Source organism: Lithobates pipiens, unplaced genomic scaffold (assembly GCF_037356315.1).
Source record: "Lithobates pipiens isolate NorthernLeopardFrog02 unplaced genomic scaffold, aLitPip1_a1.2 Scaffold_8, whole genome shotgun sequence".
In the NCBI taxonomy this organism is placed as follows: Eukaryota; Metazoa; Chordata; class Amphibia; order Anura; family Ranidae; genus Lithobates; species Lithobates pipiens.
This window is the reverse complement of record NW_027507903.1, coordinates 642,465,152-642,492,781: the sequence shown is the minus strand read 5'-3', so window position 1 is coordinate 642,492,781 and position 27,630 is coordinate 642,465,152. Positions and strand designations below refer to the sequence as shown.

Sequence of the window (27,630 nt, the reverse complement as noted above, 5' to 3'; positions counted from 1 at the left end):
GTGGCCCTCACACCCAGGGATTTTTTTCAGCCGGAACATTGTAGAACTGCCACATTCGGTTCTTGTCATCTGCTCTTGCTTTCCACTGTCACTTATAAACACAGAAGCCTTCTGTGTTTATAAGGACAGCTTTCCTCTTGGCAGCTCTCACAGATCCCTGCCTGCCCTTTACTCACAGTGGGCAGAAGGAAAATGTATGTGCAGTGTGGGAAGTTGCACTGGGATCCCCATCTGTGCATGATTCCCCCCAATGATCTTCCTACAGATTAGAGAGAGAGACTAAGCTGCCTACACTGCCGGGAGGTACTGGAGCCGGGCCGAGTAGGTAAGAGGAGAGGAAGCTTTGGGGGCAGAGATAAGGCTGTTGAAGGAGATGTATGCAGAGGAGAGGGATGAGGAAGAATGGTGCAGAGGTCAGAGCCAAGGAGGGGTGGAAATTAGATGTTGACATCCTGTGAAAGACAGCTGAGCCCTGGACACTGTGCATAGCAAACCCCTAAACCCTGCACTCTGTATGTAGCATTTCTCAACCCTGCATTCTGTGTGTAGCGCACTCCTTAAAGCGGAGGTCCACCCTAAAGTGGACCTTCCGCTCATCGGAACCCTCCCCCCCTCCGGTGCCACAATCGGCACCTTTCAGGGGGAGGGGGGTGCAGTTACCTGGATAATCCAGGTAACTGCACCCACTTCCGGGATAGCTCTCTGCGGAAAGGGGCGTAACTTACGCCCCTTTCCGCAAGTGCCCGCCCCTTCCCGCAAGTGCCCCGCTGCCTGCTGGGAAACACACAGATTCCAGAGGCAACGGGGACCGTCCTCATTGCGCAGCGCGGCTCGCGCATGCGCAGTAGGGAACCGGGAAATGAAGCCGAAAGGCTCCATTTCCTGATTCCCATACCCAAGATGGCGGCGGCAGCACTCGAGTGTCGATCTAGAGATCGGCTTCGGGTGCCGACATCGCGGGCGCGCTGGACAGGTAAGTGTCACTATTTTAAAAGTCAGCAGCTGCAGTATTTGTAGCTGCTGGCTTTTAAAAAAAAAAAAACGCGGAGTCCCGGTGGACTCCCGCTTTAACTCTGCACTCTGTGTGTAGCACATTCCTCAACTCTGCACTCTGTGTGTAGCACATTCCTCAACCCTGCACTCTGTGTGTAGTGCACTCCTCAAACCTGAACTCTGTGTGTAATGCACTCCTCAACCCTGAACTCTGTGTGTAGTGCACTCCTCAAACCTGAACTCTGTGTGTAGTGCACTCCTCAAACCTGAACTCTGTACATAGTGCATCTCTGAACTCTGCAGATTGTGGATAGAGCACCCCTGAAACTGCACTCTGTACATAGTGTATTTTCGACCAACTTTGTGTGACCATGTGTATGCAAGACAAGTTTGATCCAACATCCGTTGGAAAAAAATCCATGGATTTTGTTGTCGGAATGTCCGATCAATGTCCGATCGTGTGTATGGGGCATTATAGATACTACCGGAGAGCAATCATACTGCTGATGTGGCCCGTCATAACACTGAGTTTGACGCTGTTGTAGATGAACTCGTATTAAGATAACCATTATTTACTGAGATGATTGCCAGCATTGAAATTATATTTTTTGGCTTCTATCAAGTGATTGTAAAGGTACAAGGTTTTTTTACCTTCATGCATTCTATGCTTAAAGGTAAACAACCTTCTGTGTGCAACAGCCCCCCCAAATACTAACCCAAGCCCCCTCTAGATCCAGTGATGTCCACGAGAGCATTGACTATCCGAGACTCGCACTCTTGATTGGCTTTCGGCAGCAGCAGGAGCCATTGGCTCCTGCTGCTGTCAATCACAGACAGTGAGCCAATCAGGAGATGGAGCGGGCAGGGCCAAGCCACAGCTCCGTGTGTAAATAGACACACAGAGCGGTGGGTCAGGAGTGCGCCTTCCTTGGTACCCCCAGAGCAATTTACTTGCTATGGGAGCACCTGGCAGGAGGGAGGGGCCGGGAGCACCAGCGTGGGACCTGAGAAGAGGAGGATCCAGGCTGCTCTGTGCAAAACCATTACACAGAGCAGGTAAGTATGACATGTTTGTTAATTAAAAAAAAGAAAAACAAGGCTTTAAACATCTCTTTAATTGGATGTATTTGTACAATTTCTGACATATTCCTTTGTACCTCCTGTTATCACCCGAGGAAGTAGACCATTGGTCTAAGCCCTTGTACACACGATCAGACATTCCGACAACCAAATCCGTCGGATTTTGTCTGACAGATTTTGTCCGAAACTGTTGCATACACACGGTCGGACAAATTTGTCGGAAACAGAACGTGATGACGTAATTTCGTTACGATGGGACTACGTTCAGGCTAGTAGCCAATAGCTTTGGTGTAGGAATTTGATCTGAGCATGCGTGGCACTTTGTCCGATCGGAATTCTCTACACATGATCGAAGTATGTCCGATCGGAGCATTTTGTCAGAAAATTTTACCAACAAGTTGGAAAACTTGGTCCGTCGGATACTCCGACGGAAACAGTCCGATGGAGACCACACACAGTCGGAATATCCAACAAAACGGTCCGATCGGACACATTCCGTCGGAATCTCCGACCGTGTGTACAAGGGCTAAGAAAGTTAAAGTGTAACCAAAAGGTAACTATTTTTTTTCCAGTTTTGGATAGAGTGGAGAGGAATTAGAACACCTATTATGTTGTTACAGATGTCTGTGCCCCCTATTAGGGAGATTCAACCTCTCTATCTGTCCTGTTTACCATTAGCATCGAAAGTAAAAGTAAAGAAAACCACAAATTTTGGGTAGTCCCCAGAAAAGTAACAAAGGGTATATTTTCCAATTGATTTGCAGGGATTATCGCTCACTTCCTGTTTCGGTTATGGGACAGGAAGTAAAGATGAATCTCCCCAATGGGACAGGGATGGTAAAAAAATAAACAGATGGGGGGTTATAACTCTCCCTCACTTAAAAGTTTTGCCTATAGTTTTCCTTTAATAAATATAGGTAGAAGATTCCCGATCTGTAGAAAAGATCCAGATTCTTGTAGGGATACCTGATTTGTCGAGAAAAGCAAGTGAAAAAAAGACGGCAATTGTTTATACATACACAGTGCAAAGAGCAAACTAATTGTCATTAGGTACGAGTTTGCAGCCACTTTGGTTTATTCTTAGCCTTCTCTAGGCTATAAAAGCCATAATATCATAACAGCATATTAACACACAAGGATAAAGGCTCCCAATTTGTCTTCCATAAGAAGGACTACAAGAAGATGAGGAGAGCACTTATTATTAATGGAGTGTTTTTTAGTTTTTTTTTTTTTGCTCGTTATGCTTCCAATATTTTGAATTGTACTGTATAATCACCAGTTGGCCCATGGCCAGATGGCATCCACCCAAGGGCACTTAACAAGTGCAGCTCATAAATAGCCAGACTGCTATTTTTAATCCTCAAGGACTTTACATCCTCTGGCGCGGTGCCTTCAGGGCTGGGCTGCCACTGTGTAAACACACGACGCGGGCTAGGTGAGGGTGCCAGTAAAAGCAGTGATGGTTTTTAAGGAATTCCTGAAGGGTGATGCTGGAGAGAAGACAAAATGGATGGAATATTTCTGATTTATTGTATCATCTTTAACAGCAGGTCAACCAGTAGGAGTGTTGTGTAAAATAGAGATACTGAACCTTTCAGTATACACTCGAAGTTTAGGAAATTGTTCGTTCAGCAACACTGTAGAGAACTTTGATATTTTCGCATAGTTTCTCGTTGAATTGATGCAGGAAAATGAACGCTTATGAAGGAGGTCGGGAACCACCAAAACAAGCCACCAAACCACCAAAACAAGATGTGGGACAGCAACTCTCAGAATTCTCAAACAATACCCTTTGAGATGAGTTTGGGAAAAGTGCCTCTGAGTGCAAGGTTTAATGTGTACAATCAGAGGCCTAGCTTAAAACTCGTGGGTCCCGATGCAAAAGTTAACCTGGGCCCCCCCACTACTTCCAATGTGCGTGCAGATACATCCACCGCACGCCAAGATACCCAAAGTGGCTTAAGTGTTTTGAGTTCCCAGAGTTCCTCTTTACATCAGAGGACAGGGATTACCATTGGAGAATCAGAGGACAGGGATTACCATTGGAGAATCAGAGGACAGGGATTACCATTGGAAAATCAGAGGACAGGGATTACCATTGGAGAATCAGAGGACAGGGATTACCATTGGAGAATCAGAGGACGGGGATCACAATTGGAGAATCAGAGGACAGGGATCACAATTGGAGAATCAGAGGACAGGGATCACCATTGGAGAATCAGAGGACAGAGATTACCTTTGGTAAATTAGAGGACAGGGATCACCGTTGGAGAATCAGAGGACAGGGATTACCATTGGAGAATCAGAGGACAGGGATTACCATTGGAGAATCAGAGGACAGGGATCACCATTGGAGAATCAGAGGACAGGGATTACCTTTGGAAAATCAGAGGACAGGGATTACCTTTGGAAAATCAGAGGACAGGGATTACCATTGGAGAATCAGAGGACAGGGATTACCATTGGAGAATCAGAGGACAGGGATTACCATTGGAGAATCAGAGGACAGGGATCACCATTGGAGAATCAGAGGACAGGGATCACCATTGGAGAATCAGAGGACAGGGATCACCATTGGAGAATCAGAGGACAGGGATCACCATTGGAGAATCAGAGAACAGGGATCACCATTGGAGAATCAGAGGACAGGGGATCACTGCTGGAGAATCAGAGGACAGGGGATCACTGCTGGAGAATCAGAGGACAGGGACCCCTGGCAGGTCACTTGGCAGAGCTCCTTTCCCATCCCAGCACTGTATAGAGCCCCCCCCCCCCTCCCCACAATACACAGAGCTGAAATCACATTCCTTTACACACAGTCACTGTCAGTCTTCACGGGGTGTATCTGGCTCTTATGTTGCCCTTCTAACCCGTGAAATTCTTTGGTTGGAGCGGCAGTGTAGTTGCATTAGGCAGATACACCCTGTGCAGATCATGGCTAATTGGCTGTGTTGTAAAGGAATATGATTTCAGCCCTGCGGAGGAGGAACAGTATAGAGTGCTGTAATGGGAAAGGAGCTCAGCAGCCTGACATAGCATGCAGGGTGGAGGGGTTGGTCAGGGGGCTTTGGGGGGGCAACTTAGATCTGGGAGGGTAAAGCCATGTGACACAAAATCTGGAGCCTGTGGCCCTTCAGGGGCCCCCTGAGGAGGCGTTAAGGGATTTGTTTTAGCCATTTCTGAAGATTTCTCTGTCAGATATGGCAGGAGGTCACCTCCCGAAGGTGTGAGTCTTTTCCCCAGTTGTCAGGGAAGTTGGGTAAGCAGATATCCCCAGGTAGGGGGGTATAGAGAATCCCAGCTGGTGACTAGGAGACACTGAGCAGTGTCTTACCTCACCAGTGACATCGGTCCAATCGTGGCCACAGGGCGGCACTCGCCTCCTCTTGCCTCACTGAGATCGGTTATTATTCCATGTTGCCATCACACCGCACAGACACTTTCCCATTCTGGGCTGTTCTCACCTCATGCTCCTCTCCATTCAGGAAATGGCTCACAGCTTCTCTGGGAACAGAGGGGTGTGGACTGTGGAAGGCAAAGTAGAAGCCCAGTACTGGAGCCTGGCTATGGGGCCCTAGGGCAGATCGGAGCTGGATTTTGTGGAGGATATGATAATATGACAGGGAGGCTGCATGGGCCCCCTGGAGCTAGGGGCGTGGTTGCGATTGTGACCCCTGCAACCCCTTATGCTACGCCCATGTGTCCAATAATACATTATCGAACACTTACATAGAAGTAAGGGATGACAGGCTCATGGAAGGTGACAATTCCTAGATCAGTCTCCAACGGTCTCCTAGGAGATTGCACCTTCCATGATCTTGTCATCCCTTACTTCTATGTAAGTGTTGGATAACATATTATTGTACACATTAAACCTTGCACTCAGAGGCGCTTTTCTGCTTTTTTTCTTGTCTTGTCTAACAGAGCTGGCTTCGCTCATGTGAAAAGCTGCGCCCTCAGTGCTGGTCTTATCCCTGAGATGTTACAAACATCCACCTTAAAAGACAGATTGCCTCAAATCTACTTGGACATTTCTTAAATCCCTATCCCTGGACTTATATACTTTTACCCATTGTGCCCATTTTTAATTGTTTTATTTTATCAATCTCCTGAGCGCTAGCATATGTGTATATTTGAGATGACTTTGGGCTCTTGCGTACCTTCAAAAGCAGCACATTTCTTCCTGCACCCAACTCTAAATTTTTACATTTTGCTACATTTTTTAATTAATAAAAAATTGTGTTGATAGAAAAATAAAAGGTCAGTGCCAAGCCTTTGTTGGGTTTAATGACTTCCAGCTTAATTTAACTCACTTTCGGCCATAGACACACCCACTGAAGTTGCGTCATCATGTCAGCCTGTACTCATAGGAGAATCATGCCGATAATGGCACTCACGTCACAATATGAGTGCCAATCTGTGCCGTATCCAGGTACTAGAGGAGAGCAGAAGGTAGACAAGGATGACCCTACCTGTTGTGTGACCAGCCCCGAAATATAGGTATAAATTGTGAAATAAAAAAAAACTAATATGGCGGTGGGAGGGGGGGGGGGGGGGGTGCAGGGTATGAGGCTATGGAGGGGCAAAAACAATCTTTGCCCACGTACACACGGTCCGAGATTTTGCCAACCAAATCCGTCTGATTTTGCCCGTCGGATTTAGTCCGACGGATTGTGTCCGAAACTGTTGCATATACACGGTCGGGCCAAGTTGGCGAAAAATCCGATCTTTCAGAACGTGATGACGTTATTTAGTTACGACGGGACTACATTCAGGCTAGTAGCCAATAGCTTTGATGTAGGAATTTGATCTGAGCATGCGTGGCACTTGGTCCGATGAAAATGCTCTACACATGATCGGATTAGGTCCGTCCGGCCCAGTTGGTCGGGAAATATTTCCAACATGTTGGAAAATTGGGTCGGACGGAGATTCGGACGGAATCAGTCCGATGCATACCACACACAGTCGGATTATCTGTGTGTACAAGGGCTGAGAGGGAGTAGGACACACATCGGCATTACCAAATCACAATTTTTAATCTAAACCCCCACCCCCCCCCAAAAAAAATATCTCTTTTGTGCCATGAAGTAACAGGTTCACTTAAAGTGGTTGTAAACCCTTACAAACCACTTTGACCTACAGGTAAGCCTAGTGCAGGCGCACTGAGCAGGACGCAGATCACGGCGATATGCAGCTCGTGTCGTCTCCCGTGCGCATGCGTGGGAGTGATGTCATCGCGGCTCCGGCGAATCACAGCGCCGAACCAGCGAGACCCGGAAGTCACTCCGGGATACATGGCAGCGGCGAAGAAGAAGAAGGAGGACCGCTTCAGGGGCTTCGTTCTCAGGTAAGTTATTTATAATGAGCTAGTATGCTATGCATACTAGCTCATTATGCCTTTGCCTTGCAGGTTGCATTTAAAAAAAATAGCCTTTACTTCCTCTTTAAATCAGGGGTGTCGATCTCAATTTTATCATGGGCTGCAACAGCATTATGGTTGCCCACAAAGGGTTGGTTGGATCTGTAAGACTATATTAGATGTCCAGAGCACCACCCCCCCTTACAACACATGTCAAGAGCCCTCTACTATCATAAGTCAAGAATACGGCATCCTCCCTTACTTTACAGTGCACCCCCTAGACGCGTGTCGTCAGGGTGTTGACTTCCTCAGAAAGGAATTGCGCAAATTGATTTTTTTTTGAACTGCTGTGAAGTAATTTTAAATGCAGCAGTGCAAAAACAGTACTGTCTTTATTTTTTAGTATTTGCATATTGTTAAATAATAAGCAACAATGCAACTCTGATATAATAATTTGGTGCTTGGCTTCCCTGCCTTCTTCCCAGAGCCGATTTTGTCTTTACCAAAATTTCTGTTTGCATCGGGACAAACCTGAAAATTACAACCCAGTGGCTCTGCTCATCTGAGAGGTCATTGTCTACCTCAGGGAACTTCTGAAGACTAGACTGCCTCACCCTAACAACCTACCTACCTGATTCAGGTCTTTCAGTTAAAGAGGAACTGCAGTCTGCTCACATAATTTGTAATAAAAACATCATAGGCCGCATCAGCATTATGGTTACCCTCAAAGGTTTAGTTGGATCTGTAAGACTACATTAGATGTCCAGAGCACCAACCCCCCCTTACAACACATGTCAAGAGCCCCCTACCATCATAAGTCAAGAATACCCCACCCTCCCTTACTTTACAGTACACCCTCCTAGATGCGTGTCGTCAGGGTGTTGACTTCCTCAGTAAGGAATTGCGCCGATTGATTTTTTTTTTCAACAGCTGTGAAGTAATTCTAAATGCAGCAGTGCAAAAACTGTACTGTCTTTATTTTTCAGTATTTGCATATTGTTAAATAATAAGCAACAATGCAACTCTGATGACATTTAGACTCCTTTCACACTGGGGTGTTTTTCAGGCATTTTCAAGCGCTTTAGCATTAAATAAAAGCACCTGTGAAGCGCTTGAAAGAAGCCTCATCTGCAATCCCAATGTGAAAGCCCGAGTGCTTTAAGAGCCCTTTCACAATGTCAGAGCCCGAAAAACGCATGTAAAGCACCGCTTAAACTAGCAGCGATTTACCAGCGTTTTTCTAGCGCTATTGGGGCGCTTTTAACCCCTGCTAGTGGCCAAATAAAGGGTTAAAAGCGCCCACAAAACGCTGCTGCCAAAAGCGCTTTTCAGGCGCTTTGCAGGTGCTTCCTATTGATTTCAATGGGAAGGGGTGCTTTAGGAGTGGCGTAATTCACCGCTCCAAAAGCGCTGCAAAGAAGCTACTTGCAGAACTTTTTTGACGCCCTGCCAGCGCAGCGCCTCAGTGTGAAAGCACTCGGGCTTTCACATTGGGATTGCAGTTGCGGCTTCTTTCAAGCGCTTTACAGACGCTTTGTTTTAACGCTAAAGCGCATGAAAAACGCCTGAAAAACGCCCCAGTGTGAAAGGGGTCTTATTGGCCCAAACACACCTTTGCCAATGCGGTGAGGCAATGCACATGTTTTGGCAATGCATGTTGCATGCATTAACACATTAGGGTGTCATTCATTTTGAATGGCACCCCAATGCACCAAGGCAATGCAGCCATGACACTGCATTACATAGAGGAAAAAAAAATGCTGCGTGTCCGTTTTTTGGGTCTGTTCTCGTGTGTGTTGGCAGCCCTTTTAAAATGAATAGGATGTCTTCATGCTACGCACATTAATGCATGAAAGGCACAAGAACAGACAGAAATGAATTGGCCCGAAATCTTCCCTCTCTTGTGAGTAGGTTTGTCAAGGTCCTGCTTTACTAAGGTCACGGTATAGTTAGTAGCAGTTAGTCACAGTCAACTACACCTGTCCTGCAATGTTCACTGTTCACTGTTTATCCATGGACCTCTTCGGTTCTAACGAGTGCCAGGAACATAGCCCGGGATTTAGGCTTATGATGTCACATGCTGCTTCTGGCGTTCATCTGAACCGAGGAAGTCACTAAGATGTCTGACCAGGGGTGTTTACATCTACAGAACAAGAAAAGGTGAATGTAACCTACCTCGACTATAATCCTGTGTGAGCTTTTAGTGTACAAAGTAAAAATGAAAGCCGAACTTCCGACAAATATGAAAAAAAAAAATCCTTCCTTGCTGACCCTGGAACCTGGACAGGAGGGGTGGTGGGGGCAGAATTTACTGGAACCGATCCCCCGTATTATCCTCCTGTGACAGTTGAAAGGCGGCTTCTCCTCTTCTCCATCTCACTGGCATTCAACTGCCACAGAAGGAAACTACAGAGGATTGGTTCCAGTAAATGTCACCCCTGCCCCTCCTGTCTAGGTTTATATTCATTCTGCCAAGAGGTTGGACCTCTATCTTAGGGCCCACTGCGGAACAGAACCCTCCCTAGGGACTAAGCTTAGAACCACAGTGTTCAAGGCCTCGTGAAGTATGTGTGGCAGCCAGGGGCGGACTGACCATTGGGCCACTCGGGCACTGCCCGAGGGCCCCGAGCCACTAGGGGGCCCCATCAGGGTTTCCAGCCTCAGTAAAACCAGGGACAGTATGTAAAAATCTGTGTTTTTTTTGTTTTTGTTTTTTTACATCTGTCTGTGAAATGTCCCTTACCAACATCCTTTTGGTCTAAAAATCCTGAGATTATAGCTGCCCTACCTCTCCAGTACCTTCTCAGCCAATAGAAACATGTCTGTGTATACTGTGTGTACATGTATGTGTATACTGTGGGATTGTATACTGTGTGTGTGTATACTGTGTGGCCCCATAATCTTGGATTGTCTGGGGGCCCCATAATCTCCTATTGCCCGGGGGCCCCATGAGTTGTCAGTCCACCCCTGGTGGCAGCTCCTCTCTTTGCCTGTGGGTTGAATATGGTCGACTCAAATACAGCGTATGGGAAGAGATGGTGGAGAGAAAAAGATCTCAATGTTGTGTCTCTCAAAATGTCTCTCAAAATGTGTCTGTAGTCAGTCAACTGGCAGTTGTAAAGGATGTTAACTTTTTGTATGTGAAGGCCTCCGACCATGAGGGGGTGCTGAACCTCCATGAGTAATAGTAGTATAAATCCAGCATGCAGTTCCCCCATACTAATGTACTACCCTCTACTTAGGTAGATGCTAGAGATGAGATTGAGATGAGATTTTTGTCTGTGCGGGTAAATATAGGCAGGCCTAGCTGAATGTTTTGATCTGTGTCTGGGAGTGGCTTAGAGTAGGCTGGTGACTTACAGCTAGTTTCATCTTTCGGTTACCTCCCTTTTTGCTTCTAGAGGGTTCTAGAAGGAAGGTGGGGAAGAGAGGTGGAGCTGTCTGGGATGTTCTAAGGAGCCATGACCAATCCCCAACCTGGATTGGCTTAAATACATGGAGTCAGCCCAGCTGGGGAGGAGTTGTTCGGGTGGAAGAACTGGAGATGGAGTATTAGGCTGTTGGCAGGGAGCCCCCCACTCTGGGGGGTGGTGGGGGGGACCTTGGGCCAGGGGCTTGGAGCTGAACAAGAACCCCAACAACCCAAGAGGTGTCCTGAACAGGAGCAGGAGAGGGCAGCTGGGAATACAACCAGGCAAGTCTCAAGGAGGGATCCATCAGGTGTCGGTGAGTGGCAGGCACAGTCGGGAGAGCTGGGAGAGGCATGCCGGAGAGGACTGCAGTCAGAGGTGGATACAGAGCCAGCAGGAGAGACTGTGATGCTACTGGGAGTGAAGTCGGGCCACTGCAGTCAGGAGGGCTGTCAGGGTCTGCAATGGGCTGACTGGGATCCGTAGTCCACCAAAGAGGGCAGCTAGCACCAGAACTCTCTTTTACTACACCACAGGGGCCCACGGTCCCTGCTTGTAATAAGGAGCTTTCTAAGGCCTGGCTAAAACCAGAGTTAGGCCAAACCATGTGCTAGCTATGCCTGAAGAATTGTGCTGGAGGGAGAGGGAGAGATAGGTCTGCAGCAAGTGTTGTGCAGGAGGAGAATATCTGAATTGTCCCATACGATGCAAGAGTCATTTTCTGGGCATCCCATGGATTTCTTAACCCCATCCATGTTCTAAGCCCTCAATAAAATACAAAAACAAAGCTGATGGACTCGTTCATTGTCTTGGAATGTCTGGAAGTGAATGCCGGGCTGGGCAGGGTGATAGGTGGGCTGCATCACTCAGCAGCCCCTACGGGGGTACCGCTACACTAACATGCTAATAACAACTGTGCTGTCAGGACTAGAGTGCAGAGTGATGATCTTAAAAGTCTTCTGTTCTTCCTTCATTGGCCTAGCCAGTGGGGAAATGACCTTTCCTGAATTACGTAACTTCGATAGAGAAAATATTGCACAGGGCTATGTATATATCAGGACTGATTGACAAAAATACAAATCCTTGTATTTCTTTATGCATTTAGTTGTTTGCGATAAATACCATCTAATGCCGCATACACACGACCAGACTTTGAGGGACTTGGAGTTCATAGCCGGTAGCCAAGAGCTGCCCTAGCATCAGTTTTAGTCTGTCAGATTTTTCGGCCGGACTCAAGTCCGTCGGAAAGTTTTGAAGCTAATTTTATTTCTAGGTCCGCCAGACTTTTGGGAAGAAAAAGTCCACTGGAGCCCACACACGTTGGAATTGTCAGACGGATTCCAGTCCGTCGAAAAAGTCCGGTCGTGCGTACGCGGCATAACTCTACAAATAGTTACATAGTTAGCCTGGTTAAAAAAAAGACAACCTAGTTCAACCAATCGAAGGAAAAAAAAACCCTCTAATGCCGTGTACACATGACCGGACTTTTCGGCGGACTGCATTCCGTCTGACTGGAGTTGGACTGGACTGGAATGGAGTTCCGACGGACTTCCGTCGAATCGGACTTGTCTACACACAATCACACCAAAGTCTGATGGATTCGACCGTGATGACGTACGAATAAGGAAGTTCATAGCCAGTAGACAATGGCTGCCCTAGCGTCGGTTTTCGTCCATCGGACTAGCACACAGACTAACAGGTTTTTTGACCGGACGCGAGTCCGTCTGGAAAAATTTGAAAGATGTTCGAAAATCCAAAGTCTGTCTGATTTTTCGACACCAAAGGTCACACATAAAGCCCACACACGATCAGATTGTCCGCCTGATTCGTTCCGTCAGACCTTTGCTGTCGAAAAGTCTGGCCTCGTGTACACAGCATAAATCTAAAGCCCGTCTGATTTTTCGACAGCAAAGGTCTGATGGAGCCCACACACGATCAAATTGTCGGACGGATTCGTTCCGCCGGACCTTTGCTGTCGAAAAGTCCGGCCGTGTGTATGCGGCATTACCCTTAACCTGACAGTTAACCTTTGCTGACCTAACAAACAGTTGACATGGGACCTCACCTGGACCCTATAACAACGTTACCCCATAAATGAAACCCTTAACACATAAACTAAACATAACACTTAATCCTAATCCATCCTAACTTCAAAATGAACCATTTAAAACGTAACCATAATTCTATCATATAACTCAACAGTTAAAAACAAACGTGATGAAACTCTAACCTCAGCTTCAACTTAACCCAAAACCTTGACACCAACCATAACCTGTATTCGAACCCATAGCTGTGCGCAGCCTATTGCATTAGGGTGTGCACCCCAAAGCTCAAACACAAATGTGTGTGTGTGTGCGTGTGTTTGTGTGTTTGTGTATGTATGTTGTAATAACTAGCATCAAATGTAAAAAGGGAAAGGGAAAAGGGAAAAAGTTCACATGTAAAAGGGGAACTTTGTATATTCAGATGTAAAAGGAGAACTCTGTGGACTCTGATGTAAAGGGGGACTCTTGCTATTAACTTCATATGATTAGAAATGTTATTTAATAGCAAAATGTATGTATAGTTTATACTATAAAAAATTTTGCTGAGCGCCGCTAAAGTGTTCGATTTTGACTTGAAGAAAAGGTGGCGACCCCTAGTGCTTGGAGCGGGGAAGAAGAGCTCCGGCGGGTCATGTGAAAGCCCAGCGGCGCTGTAAATAAGTTATTTTCTTCAATGTTACATAAAGACACCTTGGACATTATATAAACCATTTACAGTGGATTAAATGATTTTACAAGGACTTTAACTAGGGGTTTATTTTGGGGATTACAGAGATGCTGACTCCTGAGCTGACAGGGAGTGTGAGGCGGAGAGAAGACAGGAGACAAATAAGACATCCCCTGAAAATAAGCACTGATGCATTTTTGTAGCCAAAATAAATATAAGACCCGGTCTTATTTTCGAGGGAAACATGGTAGAAGCCTCTTGCTGCACTGGCTCCCACGTGGAGCTCTGCTGACTCCTGAGCCAGACCTCCTGTCTGCCGGGGTGGAGCTCAAAAGCATGGTCAGGTTATTACTAAAAACCCAGCACACACTTGACCAATTAGTATGCTGGCTGTTCTGAATACCTGCACCCAGGATTGGTGATCCCACCCGGATCACTTTGAAATCTCCAGACCCAGGTCCCAAAACAAACCTAAGAAAACACGGGGGAAACTGAAAAGCCAGTTTCCTCTTTATGTCACAAGCCCCTTGGAGCCCCTCAACCTGTTTGGTTGAGAATTATGGGTCACAACTTATATATATATATATATATATATATTATAGAGAGAGAGAGAGAGAGAGAGAGAGAGAGAGAGAGAGCTCTTTCACACCCTTTGATAAAGTCACATCAGCAGTGATGCAACGCGTCACGGAAGAGTCAGGTGTCATCACTTCCTGTCACGGCCGAGACTAGGAAGTACTGTGTTCAGTGCTGTTTTACCTATATTTTTGATGTAAGCATATTTATTTTTTTACCTATTAAATTCCTTTTAAACTAATGCACAATTTTGATGCTTTTCTTGTTCACATGCCTTCACCTCATCTGCTGAGTTTGAAGTTCCCCACTAGAGATCCGTCATGTGCTGTGACGATCGGAGGTGATCGTAGGGTTGCCACCTTTTCTTCAAGCCAAACCCGAACACTTTAGCGACACGGGGCACATTTTTATTCGTAGTATACACTATAGGATTATAAAAGACCTGGGACACCTTTGGGTGCCCCAAGGAGAGTGGTAATGCAGCATGCTGCGGCAAACAGTGGGTGTGGCCAAACTGCTTTTGCTGACATCATGCCCCCCCTCCCAGTGATGTCAAACCTGCCCCCAGACAGCGTCCCACAGCTCACGAATGGCAACAGATTTTTGTGTGACTATCTCAGTTACTAGGGGAGCCACAGCTCGGTCTAAATAATGTGTCCGGGTTTCAGGCAGAGTGAAACCCGGACACAAGTTTCCAAACCCGAACTGTCCGGGTGAATCCTGGACAGGTGGCAACCCTAGGTGATCGACCGACTGCTGGCTTACCATTGCCTTCAGATTACAGGCTCATTCTGACCTTGGGGGTCTCCTTTGGAAGTAAGAGGCTGGGGGAAACGTGTGACACTCCATGGATTGCTGCTGATTGGATTGGAGGAATCTGAAATCGATCACTTTCTACACATGCACTTTACGTCTTTTATATGAACTGTTTGATGAAGATTCAGTACATTCACGTTTGCACTTTACTGCACTGATTGGACTTTGCACCTTTTGCTTTATTTACATTGACTTTGATTATTTTGCATTTCATGCGATTTCTTGCACTTTTATTTCTTTTTTTATGTTATTTATGGCTTTGTTTGCACCTTTATGCACTTTAGACTTTCCTATTCCTATTGGATCCTTCTTGTACTTTATGTGAAGAGTTTGGCACTTTATGCGATTTTTTTCACTTTATGCGATTTTTTTGGTTAATTGTTCCGTTTTTTGATTGTTATCCACTCCCATACATTCTATGTGATTGCTATCCATTCCTTGCACTTTATGTGAATACTTTGGCATTATATGCGTTTTTAATGCGATTTTGCTCACTTTATGCGATTTTTTTTTTTTGGTTAATAATTTTGCTTTGTGATTGCTATCCACTCCTATGCATCTCTAGAGCTATATTGGTTACGTTTGATTATTGGTTTCTTTTATCATATGGATTTAGTCAGTCTGGTGATGTTACACTGCTAATTCTTTTCTTTATTTATTTTATTCAGCTTGACCACTCACCTTTCCTTACTGCAGTTAGCGCCACATATTTATTTTTATTTGATAAACCTTAGGATGCACACAGCACGCAGCCTACCTGCTCAGTACTTCTCTTTGGTAGTAGCCTGGTGATCATGGAAAATGTCTGCTTGTGACGCCGCCCCTTAATTACAAAAAAAAAAATTATAAAATATTGCCAGTGATAACAAGGTTCTCAAAGCTTCCTATCCGATTCAGTCCTGGATTGGAAGAAATATTTCATAGGAGAAGAGCAGAGTATGGGTTTTGGAAAGTAGACTCCTACTGATCCTCTATGGAGCAATGTGTGCATGGATTGCAGAGATTAAGGTAAACTGAGCAGACTTTGTGGCTTTTGTGTAGCGCCAGATATTACCGGATACAATTAGTAGATTATTTTACTGATTTCACCCATTTCTCTTGTTATTTCACCCACCTTTCCCGGTGCCCAGAACTATCCGCACCAATAGCTAGCCCTCCTGGTTGGAGATGGAATACGCTAATGTATAAACTGCAAATGGTAAATTGCACTCAGGTTGGAACATTTGTAGGTAACGTGTTGGGTGCAAAGTCACGGTCATTCCTCTTCTCACTGTGCCTTGGAATTGACAGCATTCCGGGCAGCACAGACTCAGGAATGCGTGATGTGCACAGCACTGTGTAGACTTGGTGTAAACGTGCGGTGCAGCTGGGACAGGGTGCAGGGGTCAGGGGGAGGAAGCTAAATGAGCCTAAGTTTAGAAACAATTACTCAGCAATATGGAGAGGTCCACACGTGTCTTCCTTGGATATGTAAAATCACTGCATTCTTATCTTAAGCACTCTGACCTCCTATTGGCCCAGGAGAGACAAGGGAGAGAGTAGAATAAGGAAAAAGGGAGAGGGGCAGATACAAGGTGGAAAGAGCCAAAGGCACATGGTGAAGTAAGAATATAGACATAGGAGTACATCTTACCACGTACCCAATCCATCGCACTACCCCTCAGCTCACCCCTTCAGTCTCGTTACATAACACTAATTTACTAACGGGCATAACACTATGGATGTCACACCACTTCCTAAAAAAAATACTTGTTCAAAAACCAAGATCAGGGCTGCTTAGAAGCCATGGGGTTCCATACAGCCAACCCGATAGAGCCCCCCCCCCCAAAAATTAACACAATTTACTATGCTTCAGTTATGCATGAGCACAGTGAGTTCTCGGTACAGATCGCTCATTGTGTTCATTCAGGAAAGGAAGAGGCTGGTAAATATGACATATTTAACGGACCCTTCCCTCACTCTCCATCCCTAAGGATCCTATTGTGAGCTTGCAGCTGCCAGTGGGAGGGAGCGGAAGAACAGGGGGAGCACACAGAGGGGCTTGGGGAGGGTGGGTGATCATGCTGTCGCTGGGGTGGGGGGGCAATTACTTCAATTGATCCCCTGCATGGCTCTCTCTGCAGCAGCCAAAAGCTGGAGGGAGGGAGAGACACATTCTCTGCCCACATCCGATTCACCCTAGTGCCTGGGCCACCCTGTTTGCCCAGGCCCCGTACAGGAGGACCAGTGGTGCTCCCTCCCGCAACATTTCTATCAAGATCAATAGCACAAATGCCCTTCCTTCATATCATGCCAGGGTGCTAGGTGTAATCCTAGACCCTGACCTGTTCAGGTTTGCTATGAATTTTAAGGGGGACCTCATACAAAAAAAAAAAAGGCAAATTCTGTACCAGACCCCATAGGATTTCCTTGTCATCGTTGATCAAATATGGTTATGTTGATATTTGGTCAATGACGACACCCAGGAGACCACATTCCTTTGTTGATATTTTAGCAGTAGGGCCTGGAAATGTCATTTGGCACGAGGGAGGCAGTGGGATCAGAAGTGTATTGGCAACAATGCTGGGGTAATTCTTGCATCCAGGATGGGGGTGGGGGGTGCAATTTTGAATCTTCGAACTGGGCACTAATTGACCTTGTCCCACCATAGCTCAGGACCTCCTTCTATTTCCTGGGGATCCCTCCAATGATATAGGGGAATCAGGATCTCCTTCCTCCTGCTAGTGATACCTCTGGTGACATAAAGGTCTATATAAAGGATTTAGTACCCTGGAGTTTAGGCAAGGTTGCTCCTGACAAATTTACTTGTCAAGAGTAGTAGTATTGATTTCTCCCTAAGTTTGGCCTTGGCACTTTTCTTTGGCTGGGTACTTGGTGGTACTAGATATGAGAAGGGCAACCCAAGGTTAATTTGTGGGTTTATGGGGTATCTTAGCCAATAGGCAGGGGTTTTCTTGAATCCCTTGGCCTGCTGGGAGAACCTATATATTCGAGTGGTGATCTATGATCTGTGCCACCTGGCCGGCTGTCTAGGTGGACATGTGTTGTACTGCCCAGGCTGCTAGACCAGAGATTTGGCCTATCCTGGGCACATTTGGCTGCTAGGCTGTCTGAGGGCTTATCCAGAAGCAGGAGAGCAGCGCAGGGTTGGACCTGTGGGTTGCAGTCCAACCAGAAGTGACGGTTCAGACGGCCAGGGGAACTTGTCGTGGTCGGAGGTAGAGGGGAGGGTGTTGCCAGTAAGAGACTATCCACCTTATTACCAGGGACCACAGTGAGTAACTGAAGCAAGTACCGGAGTAGTATTCTCACCAAGCGGGGACAAACTAGGGACTAAACAGGCCAGCGTGGGTGAAGCTTGAGAGGTATCTAGAGTGCCAAGCTAGGGACCCAACAGAGAAGTGGGGGTGATGCTCGAGGAAGATACCACCATGAAGAATGAGGGAGCTCAAGGGATTCAGTGACAGTGAATCAGTGGGTCTAGTGAGAGACCGGGGGGCTCAGTGTATGGAAGAACTACAAGAAGAGATTGTAGTGAAAGTGAAGGAACTGTTAAGCCTTGTGTTGACTGTTAGAAATAAACGTTATTTTGCATTTTGTCTGGAGCCCAATAACTTAACTACTCTGCACCCACCATGCCTCACAACCCACCACATACAGAAGGATATCAGCTGTCTCTGGCCCTGGAGGTTCTTATCAGACCAAAGGTGGCCTGGGACCTTGCTACATAAGTATGATCTCCAGAACTGGACACAGTATTCTAAATGAGGTCTCACTAAAGATCTATGTAGGGGAATGAGGATGGCCTTCCTTCTGATGATGATGATCCCTCTTGTTGATATAAAGATCTATATAAAACAATCAGGACCTCCTTTCTCCTGCCGGTAATCCCTTTTGTTGATATAAAGATCTATATAAAGGAATTAGGACCTTCTTCCTGCTGCTGGTGACCCATCTAGTGATAATCAGTTCTTTACAGAGGAATCAGGACCTCCTTCCTCCTGCTGGTGACCCCTCTAGTGATATAAAGGTCTATATAGAGGAATCAGAACCTCCTTCTTTCTGCTGCTGATCCCCCTATTGATAACTAAAGATCTATATAGAGGAATCAGAGCCTCCTTTGTCCCGCTGGTGATCCCTCTAGTGATATAAAGACCTAAATAGAGGATTCAGGACCGCCTTCCACCTGCTCGTGATCCCTCTAGTGTTATAAAGGTCTATATAGAGGACTCAGGACGTTCTTCCTCCTGCTGGTGACCCCTTTAGTGATATAAAGATCCATATAGAGGAATCAGGACCTCCTTCCTCCTGCTGGTGACCCCTCTAGTGATATAAAGATCTATATAGAGGAATCAGGACCTCCTTCCTCCTGCTGGTGACCCCTTTAGTGATATAAAGATCCATATAGAGGAATCAGGACCTCCTTCCTCCTGCTGGTGACCCCTCTAGTAATATAAAGATCTATATAGAGGAATCAGGACCTCCTTCCTTCTGCCAGTGATCCCCTCTAGTGATATAAAGATCTATATAGAGGAATCAGGACCTCCTTCCTTCTGCCAGTGATCCCCTCTAGTGATATAAAGATCTATAGAGAAATCAAGACCTTCTTTCTCCTGCTGGTGATCCATCTGGTGATATAAAGGTCTATATAGAGGATTTAGGACTTGTTCCATTTTATAATTTTTTTTTGTAAGTGAAATCTCCAGAACTGGACACAGTGTTCTAGATAAGGTCTAACTAAAGATCTATATAGGGAAATCCGGACCTCATTCCTCCTGCTGTAAATCCCTCTAGTAATACATCTTATAATTCTATTTGGTTTTCCCACTGCATGGCTACACTGTTTGCTCATTTTGCAATCTGAAATAAGTACCCCCAAATCTTTTTCCTCTGTAGCGCTGGACAATACTGTATGCCTATAATTGTTTACTGTCAAGAGATTATTTTTCCCTAGGTGCATTTTTTTTTACATTTAGAAACTTTACTTTTGAATCCCTGGACTGTAGTAATCCTCTGGATGGCTGGGGGTCATCATGAGTACTAACAAGTCAAAGGAATAAATTGAGAGAGCACATGTACAGTGGGAGTTGGAAGCATCTGGGACTTTATTCTGCAAAGACTGTGCAGCACCTGGCATAGCCGAATAATGGAGAACATGGAAGGTAAATATTTTAGTATATGGGATACACTGACAAGGGTGGGCTAAAGAGTTTAAGAATAACTTCCCTAAAGGTGTAGATGTCACTTCATTCTAAGCCTAGTACTTTACCTAACCCTTAACGTAGGTGCTTAACTCTCTTAACCTCCCTTCCCTCTAATGCCTAAGCCCTTGTACACAGGGTCGGAGATTCCGACGGAATGTGTCCGATCGGAGCGTTTTGTCGGATATTCCGACTGTGTGTAGTATGCATCAGACTGTTTCCGTCGGAGTATCCGCCGGACCAAAATTTCCAACTTGCCGGAAATATTTTCCGACAAACTGCTCCGAACGGACATACTCCGATCATGTGTAGAGAATTCCGAAAGTGTCACGCATGCTCAGATCAAATTCCTACACAAAGCTATTGGCTACTAGCCTGAATGTAGTCCCATCGTAACGAAATTACGTCATCACGTTCTGAAAGATCGTATTTTACGACAACTTTGTCCGACCGTGTGTATGCAACAGTTTCGAACAAGATCCGTCGGATTTGGTTGTCGGAATCTCCGACCGTATGTACAAGGGCTAACACCCTAAATCAACCTTTCTCAACCTTTGTACCTCTGAGGAACCCTTAAAAAAATGTTCTGGTCTAGGTGATCTCCCCATCTAAAATGGTTTGAACTTTCAACTAAGTTGTAGAAAACAAAAGATTAACTATTTGACATGCCTAGCGCATTTGACGCCCATATTTTGTACTGTCTCTCTTCTCTGTGCAACAAAATAATTTTCAGTAATAATAAAGAAATTAAAAAATTGTGATGTCCTCTTACGTTAGTGGTCAATGTGGAAGTACCCCATTCAGCTTGGTGGCCGCTGTAGGTGGAAGGTTAATTAACCATTGCTCACTGCTCAAGGAACCCCTAGAAACTTAAGGAGGAACCCTAGTTGATAAAGAGAGTTGATAAACGCTGCCCTAAAGCCTGAAAAAAAAAAACATGGTCCAACATTTTATGTGTCCTGAGCTTCATGTTTCAACTGGGTTGGCAGATAATGACTAGTGATGGAACCACTAGTGCGGCATGGGCAATAGCGAACAAAGAACTTTGGTGAAAAAATGTTACAGGAAGAAATATGGGGACTACCACTGCTGAATTCCTTTCCGAAAATGCAAGTTGCCTATCTGCCATTTGGTTTTCTTCTGGCTTCAATACTTTAAAACACAAAGTCATTAACCCAGGCTTCTTGCTCCACTCTGACATTACTATCAGTGTTGTAACTGTGGGAACCAGAGATGTCATTCAGCTTGAGGGAAGTGGCAGGATCCGAAGTGTGTTGGCAGGTTTTTTCTTTCAGCAGGTCGACAGCTCATCATGACTGATGTATATCTGCATTGCCGGACGACGTAATTGATGATGGATGTACACATTTTGTTTTTTTTGTTGTTTTTTTTTTTTTTATCAAAGGACAAAACTGTGCCTGTCTTTATTTACTGTTTATTTATTTTTTGTGAATGAGTAGGGGGTACCCCTTACTTCACATGGGATGGGGCCAGTATCTTGGGGTGCCAGGCATGTACTGGCCATCGGGACTACCGGGAGTTTCCCGGTGGGCTGATTGCTCAGTGGGCCACTCTGATGTAAGGGGGCTACTGATGGGATATTCTGATGTAAGGGGGCTAGTAATGGGACACTGTGATGTAAGGGGTGCTGATGGGACACTGTGATGTAAGGGGGTGCTGATGGGACACTCTGATGTAAGGGGGCTAGTAATGGGACACTCTGTTGTAAGGGGGCTGGTGATGGGACACTCAAAATGTAAGTGGGTGGATGAAGTCCAGGGCCAAATTTCTGTCCCAGTCCAGCCCTGTGGGGTGCCCTTATTATTAAAGGTGGCTTCCAAGTTCGTAAAAGACCACCACTTGCAGACCTCAACTCCTGGGCCAGGTTGTGGAGAATAAGCCCTTGTCCTCATCAACAAGGGAACAAGTTGTTTTTCAAGAGAAGTCCCACTGGCAATGTACCCCCCCCCCCTTGTTGAAGACATGTGGCCTGCTATGGCTCGGGGGGGGGGGGGCTGTATGCTTGTTCTTGCTGCAAGCTCAAATAAAGGTCTGATATGGATTTGGGGGGGAGGGGGACATTTATTTATTTTAGTGGGTTCCCCCTTAAAATCCACACCAGACCTAATGGTATGGAATTTGGAAACTCACCGCACTTTTTTTGTCCCCTTTCACATCCATACCAAACTCGCATTAAGAATAAGGTTCTGGTATGTACAACGGGTCTTCAAAAAGTTTCCGCACTTTTTTATATGCAATAGAATTTAAAAAAAAAGTGCGGAAACAAACACTATTTTTATTGGTATAGGAACAAAGAGACCTGATATATGAACAAAGAGACATGCGATATGCAATGATACAATGTATAGAAGATCATAGGCAAAATTACCGATTAGAACCATACACAATTATAAATGCCTTCATCCATATAGAAAAACATCATACAACTTATCCCCATACCTGGCCCATGTTGCCATTGGGATATCAGACCATTTACTGAACTTTTTAGACAAACCTCGTATATTCAAAATGATACCATAGATAACCATTGAACGACCTGCCACCCCAGATGATGGCACACCACAAGCTATGGACAGATCTTAGCTACAGCTAAACCCAAAAAGATATAGGACATGTTGGATTAGTACCTCATCGGAGCTACTATGCAAAAGAAAAAGGAGAGAGGGAAAAGGGACGGACCAGGTTATAAAGTTACAAAAAGTGAAATATAAAATGTGAGCCTTCAGCACTCAACACAGGTTTCAGAATCTTCGAGGCTTTAGAATTGGATAACTAAATCTGCCATAAATGCATCTTCTCTAAGTGCTTTGTAAGCCAGCATCTTTTCAAGAATAAGGTTCCGGCGTGTATTTTTAGAGGGAACCCCACACCATATTTATTTTCATAGGGTCCCCCATTAACATCTATACCAGACCCTCATCTAGGATAAAGGTCTGGTATAGATGAAGAGAATCCCCAACACTTCATTTACAAACAGGAGCAAGTAGAAGGGAGCCCTCATTTCTGATAAGACCCCCACCTGCAGACCCCCACAACCACCGGGCTGGATGCTGGGAAAGAGGCCCTTGTCCTTATCAACAAGGATCGGTGAAAAAAAGTATTACAGGAGACACGCTGAGAGAAATATGGGGACTACCGCTGTTGAAAATGCAAGTTGACTATTTGCCGTTGGATTTTCTTCTGGCCCCAATGCCTTACAAGTCATTAACCCAGATTGCTTGCTTCCTTCTGACTTTACTTTATCAGCTCTACGTGTGAATCTTCTGTTGGCAGTTCAAGGTAAAGATAGAAGAGGAAGAGATTTCTCCTATCCAGCTGATCGTTTCAGCTGCAAATGCCATTTTCACTGCACAGCGTGTTTCCTGACGCCACAAAAAACTTTAACTCTATACCTGCAAACCGGGAGGTCTTACTGCTCTACACAATGATACAATGAGAAGTACAGAGAACATACCGAGAAATTCCAACACTGCTTTATAAGAATACACCAATCACACTGCATTGTATAGCAATAGCAAGTATACACCTATCACCATCACACCACACACCGACAATGGGTAGTGTTCAACAACAGTTGCCAGTATCAGTGTGCCTCCGTGCACAGACAATTTTCCCTCTAATACCAGTGCCAGTAATCACAGCACTCTCCAACTAACATGGGGTACAAGGTTTGGCTTTACGGGTCAGACTGTTTTACTGTGGGGGGGGGGGTTATCTTCACACTAGACCTGCTTATATCACCCTCCTAAATTGGGTTCACAGTATTGTTTACTATTTACTTTTTTTTTTGTACCCCTTACTTGGGGTACCTTTATTATTAAAGGGGGCTTACAGATTCTGAAAAGACCCCCACCTGCAGACCTCAACTCCTGGGCCAGGGTTTCGGAGAAGAGGCCCTTGCCCTTATCAAAAAGGAAACAAGCTGGTTTGTAAGGGAGTTGACCCCCACTTTGTTGAAGACATGTGGCCTGGTATGGCTTAGGACAGGGATATGCAATTAGCGGACCTCCAGCTGTTCCTAAACTACAAGTCCCATCATGCCTCTGCCTCTGGCTGTCATGCTTGCGGCTCTAAGAGTCTTGCTATGCCATATGGGAATTGTAGTTCTGCAACAGCTGGAGGTCCGCTAATTGCATATCCCTGGCTTAGGAGCTGGGGGCTATACACTTGTTCCTGCTGCATACTCAGATAAGGGTCTAATATGGATTTGGAGATTTATTTGAGTGGGTTTCCCCTTAAAATCCATACCAGACCCTATGGTTCCGGTATGAAATTTGGGTGGAAACTCACCGCACTTTTTTTTTATATACCCCTTACACATGGGATGTGGCCCGTGTCTTTGGGTACCTTTATTATTAAAGAGGGATCACAGATTCTGAAAAGACCCCCCATACAGACCTCAACTGCTGGGCCAGGGTTGTGGAGAAAAGGCCCTTGCCCTTATCAACAAGGGAACAAGCTGGTGTGCATAGGAGTTCCCCCTGGCAAAGTACCCCCCCCCCTCCACTTTGTTGAAGACATGTGGCCTGGTATGGCTTAGGAGCTGGGGGCCATACACTTGTTCCTGCTTCATACTCAGATAAGGGTCTACTATTTATTTGAGTGAGTTTCCCCTTAAATTACATACAAGACCCAATGGTTGCAGTATGAAATTTGGGTGGGAACTCACCTCACCTTTTCATTTTTTTTTTTTTGCATGGAGTCCTCCTTCACATCCATACCAAAACCTCATTAAGAATAAGGTTTTGGCATGTTCGAGGGGTCTTCAAAAAGTTTCGGCACAGAGTTTAAAAAAAAGTTTGGAAACTAACCCTCGTTTATTTTTATGCTCTATTTTTATTGAGATATATATATATATATATATATATATATATATATAAACAAAGAGACATGTAATATGCATTACTAAAACTGGACAGTGCAACATACGGTGCAACTCCGCATAGAAACCGATCAGCTTCCAGATTTTATTGTCAAAGCTTAATTGAATAAGCTGTTAGGCTCGGTTCACACAGGGGGCGACACGACTTGCCGCGCCGCGACCTGCCGCGACCTGCCGCGACCTCAGCGGCGACTTGCAAACGACTTCTGTATAGAAGTCAATGCAAGTCGCCCCGAGGTCGCCCAAAAGTAGTACAGGAACCTTTTTTCTAAGTCGGAGCGACTCGAGTCACTCCTCTTAGGTTCCGTAGTACAGAACGGGGGCGACTTGTCAGGTCGCGGCGCGGCAAGTCGTGTCGCCCCCTGTGTGAACCGAGCCTTAGAAGCTGATTGGCTACCATGCACAGCTGCACCAGATTTTGCACTCTCCAGCTTTAGTAAATCAACCCCAATGAATAGAACTGCACTGTATAATAGTCCTGAGTATACACCGATCACCATCACGCCACACCGATAACGAGGACCGTTCACCGACAGTGAATGTGGTCGGTGTCAGTACATCTCCACGCACAGACAACTTTCCCTCTCATACCAGTGTAAGTGATCACAGCACTCTACGGCTGATTCTGGGGTGCAAGGCTTGGCTTTACATGTCTTACTATTTTATGGGGATCATCATCATACTAGCCGTGCTCACGTCACCCTCCCCCCCCCCCCCCCAAATTGGGTTCCCGAGCATTAAAAATAAAGTAAATAAATTTGCCATAGTCCCATGCAGGAGTAAACTACCCTCTATATTTAGAGCTGCACTTGGAAGGGGCTGCAGATCACTTGATCCAGGGCTGGGAGGATTCTGACAGCCCAATATATATTGGTCCAGGTGTCAGCGGCGTGCACAAACACACTAATAATTACCTACCAGTCACACCCATATCCAAATCTTCAAATATGAGGCACCCGCATTTTCCATTGCATTAGTCGGAGCTTCGCTCTCAATCCAGGAAAGAAGCCAAAGGAGAAGTGCAGAATCCCTTTAAATCCAGCAAAGGGGCAAGTATTCCACAAAACAAGAAGGCAGTTGCAAAATCCCGAAGGTGCAGATTTTATAATTCCAAGCCACGGGCTATTAGGGAGGGGATGAGGTTGCCGGAGGCGATCAGTGAAGGTGCAGGTCCCTGGCTCTGGAGTGGGAATGCAGCGTGGAGGACAGACAGTCACAGTTAATATTTCACCAGCAGTTGGAACTGGGAGAAAGGTGCTGCGGGACTGTGATTTAGGATCCCTTTCCAATTCATATATGTCTGTACGAGAGGATTTCCTGAGGAAAGAAGATTTAGCCATACCGGAGGAAGCAGACAATGCAGATCACATCACGTCAGCATCCCCAGGAGACTCGGGACTCTATATAAACACGTACAAGTGATGCAATGTATGGCCAGATGGAACCTACTCATTGATAAGCTTGCTAAAAGTTTTACATTGACATTTTCCAAGTCATTGTACTTTTCCATTATTTTGCAACAAAAGTTGGGCCCATTCCAGAAACAGTTGAGTACTGCTCATGATACTTTATTTTATTTGCATTAACATACAATTTGTCAGGACAAGCATTCAGGGTATGTCCCCATCTTTAAGGTCCAAACAGTACTTTCAGGGTATATCCCCTTCTTCAAAGTTCAAGCAGTACTTTTCGAGTATATCCCCTTCTTCAAGGTCCAAGCAGTACTTTCAGGGTATGTCCCCTTCTTCGAAGTCCAAGCAGTCCTTTTAGGGTGTGTCCCCTTCTTCAAAGTCCAAGCAGTATTTTCAGAGTGTATCACTTCTTCAAGGTCCAAGCAGTACTTTCAGGGTATGCCCCCTTCTTCAAAGTTCAAGCAGTACTTTTCGAGTATATCCCCTTCTTCAAGGTCCAAGCAGTACTTTCAGGGTATGTCCCCTTCAAGGTCCAAGCAGTACTTTCAGGGTATGCCCCCTTCTTCAAAGTTCAAGCAGTACTTTTCGAGTATATCCCCTTCTTCAAGGTCCAAGCAGTACTTTCAGGGTATGTCCCCTTCTTCGAAGTCCAAGCAGTATTTTCAGAGTATATCACTTCTTCAAGGTCCAAGCAGTATTTTCAGGGTATGTCCCCTTCTTCAAGTTCAAACAGGTACTTTCAGGGTATGTCCCCTTCTTAAAAGTCCAAGCAATACTTTCATGGTGTGTCCCCTTCTTCAAAGTCCAAGCAGTACTTTCAGGGTATGTCCCCTTCTTCAAGGTCCAAGCAGTACTTTCAGGCAGGATTCGAGTCCTGCAGGAATGCATGGGAACGTCGTTCCTGTACTTTTTCTACAGCAGGAACAACGTTCCCGTTTGCCCTGTGGCTGCAGGGGGCCAACCCTGCCCTCCCTCCTCCTCTTGTGTAAAACATGATGTCCCTGTCAATAGCGGAGTGTAGCGTGTGTAGTACTGCAGCAAGGGTTAATAGATCATTGGGCACTCGCCGAGCTCATGCTGTTCACCGCTAGATTGTTGGGCTCAGGCTGACTGACACGGTTCTACACCACCAAGCAGCATTAAACACAGCAGGAGCGCCGTCCATAGT

General features: G+C 45.7%; 1 protein-coding gene across 1 annotated transcript in view; it reads right to left on the bottom strand.

Moving 5' to 3' along the window:
* Nucleotides 1-26,341, bottom strand: part of EPO (erythropoietin) — a 78,745-nt gene extending 52,404 nt beyond the window's left edge. The window contains exon 1 of the mRNA XM_077473867.1: nt 25,969-26,341. Within this exon, the coding sequence (XP_077329993.1) occupies nt 25,969-25,981 (13 nt within the window). The 5' untranslated portion in view covers nt 25,982-26,341. The remainder of the gene's footprint in view (nt 1-25,968) is intronic.
* Between the last annotated feature and the right edge of the window lie 1,289 nt (nt 26,342-27,630).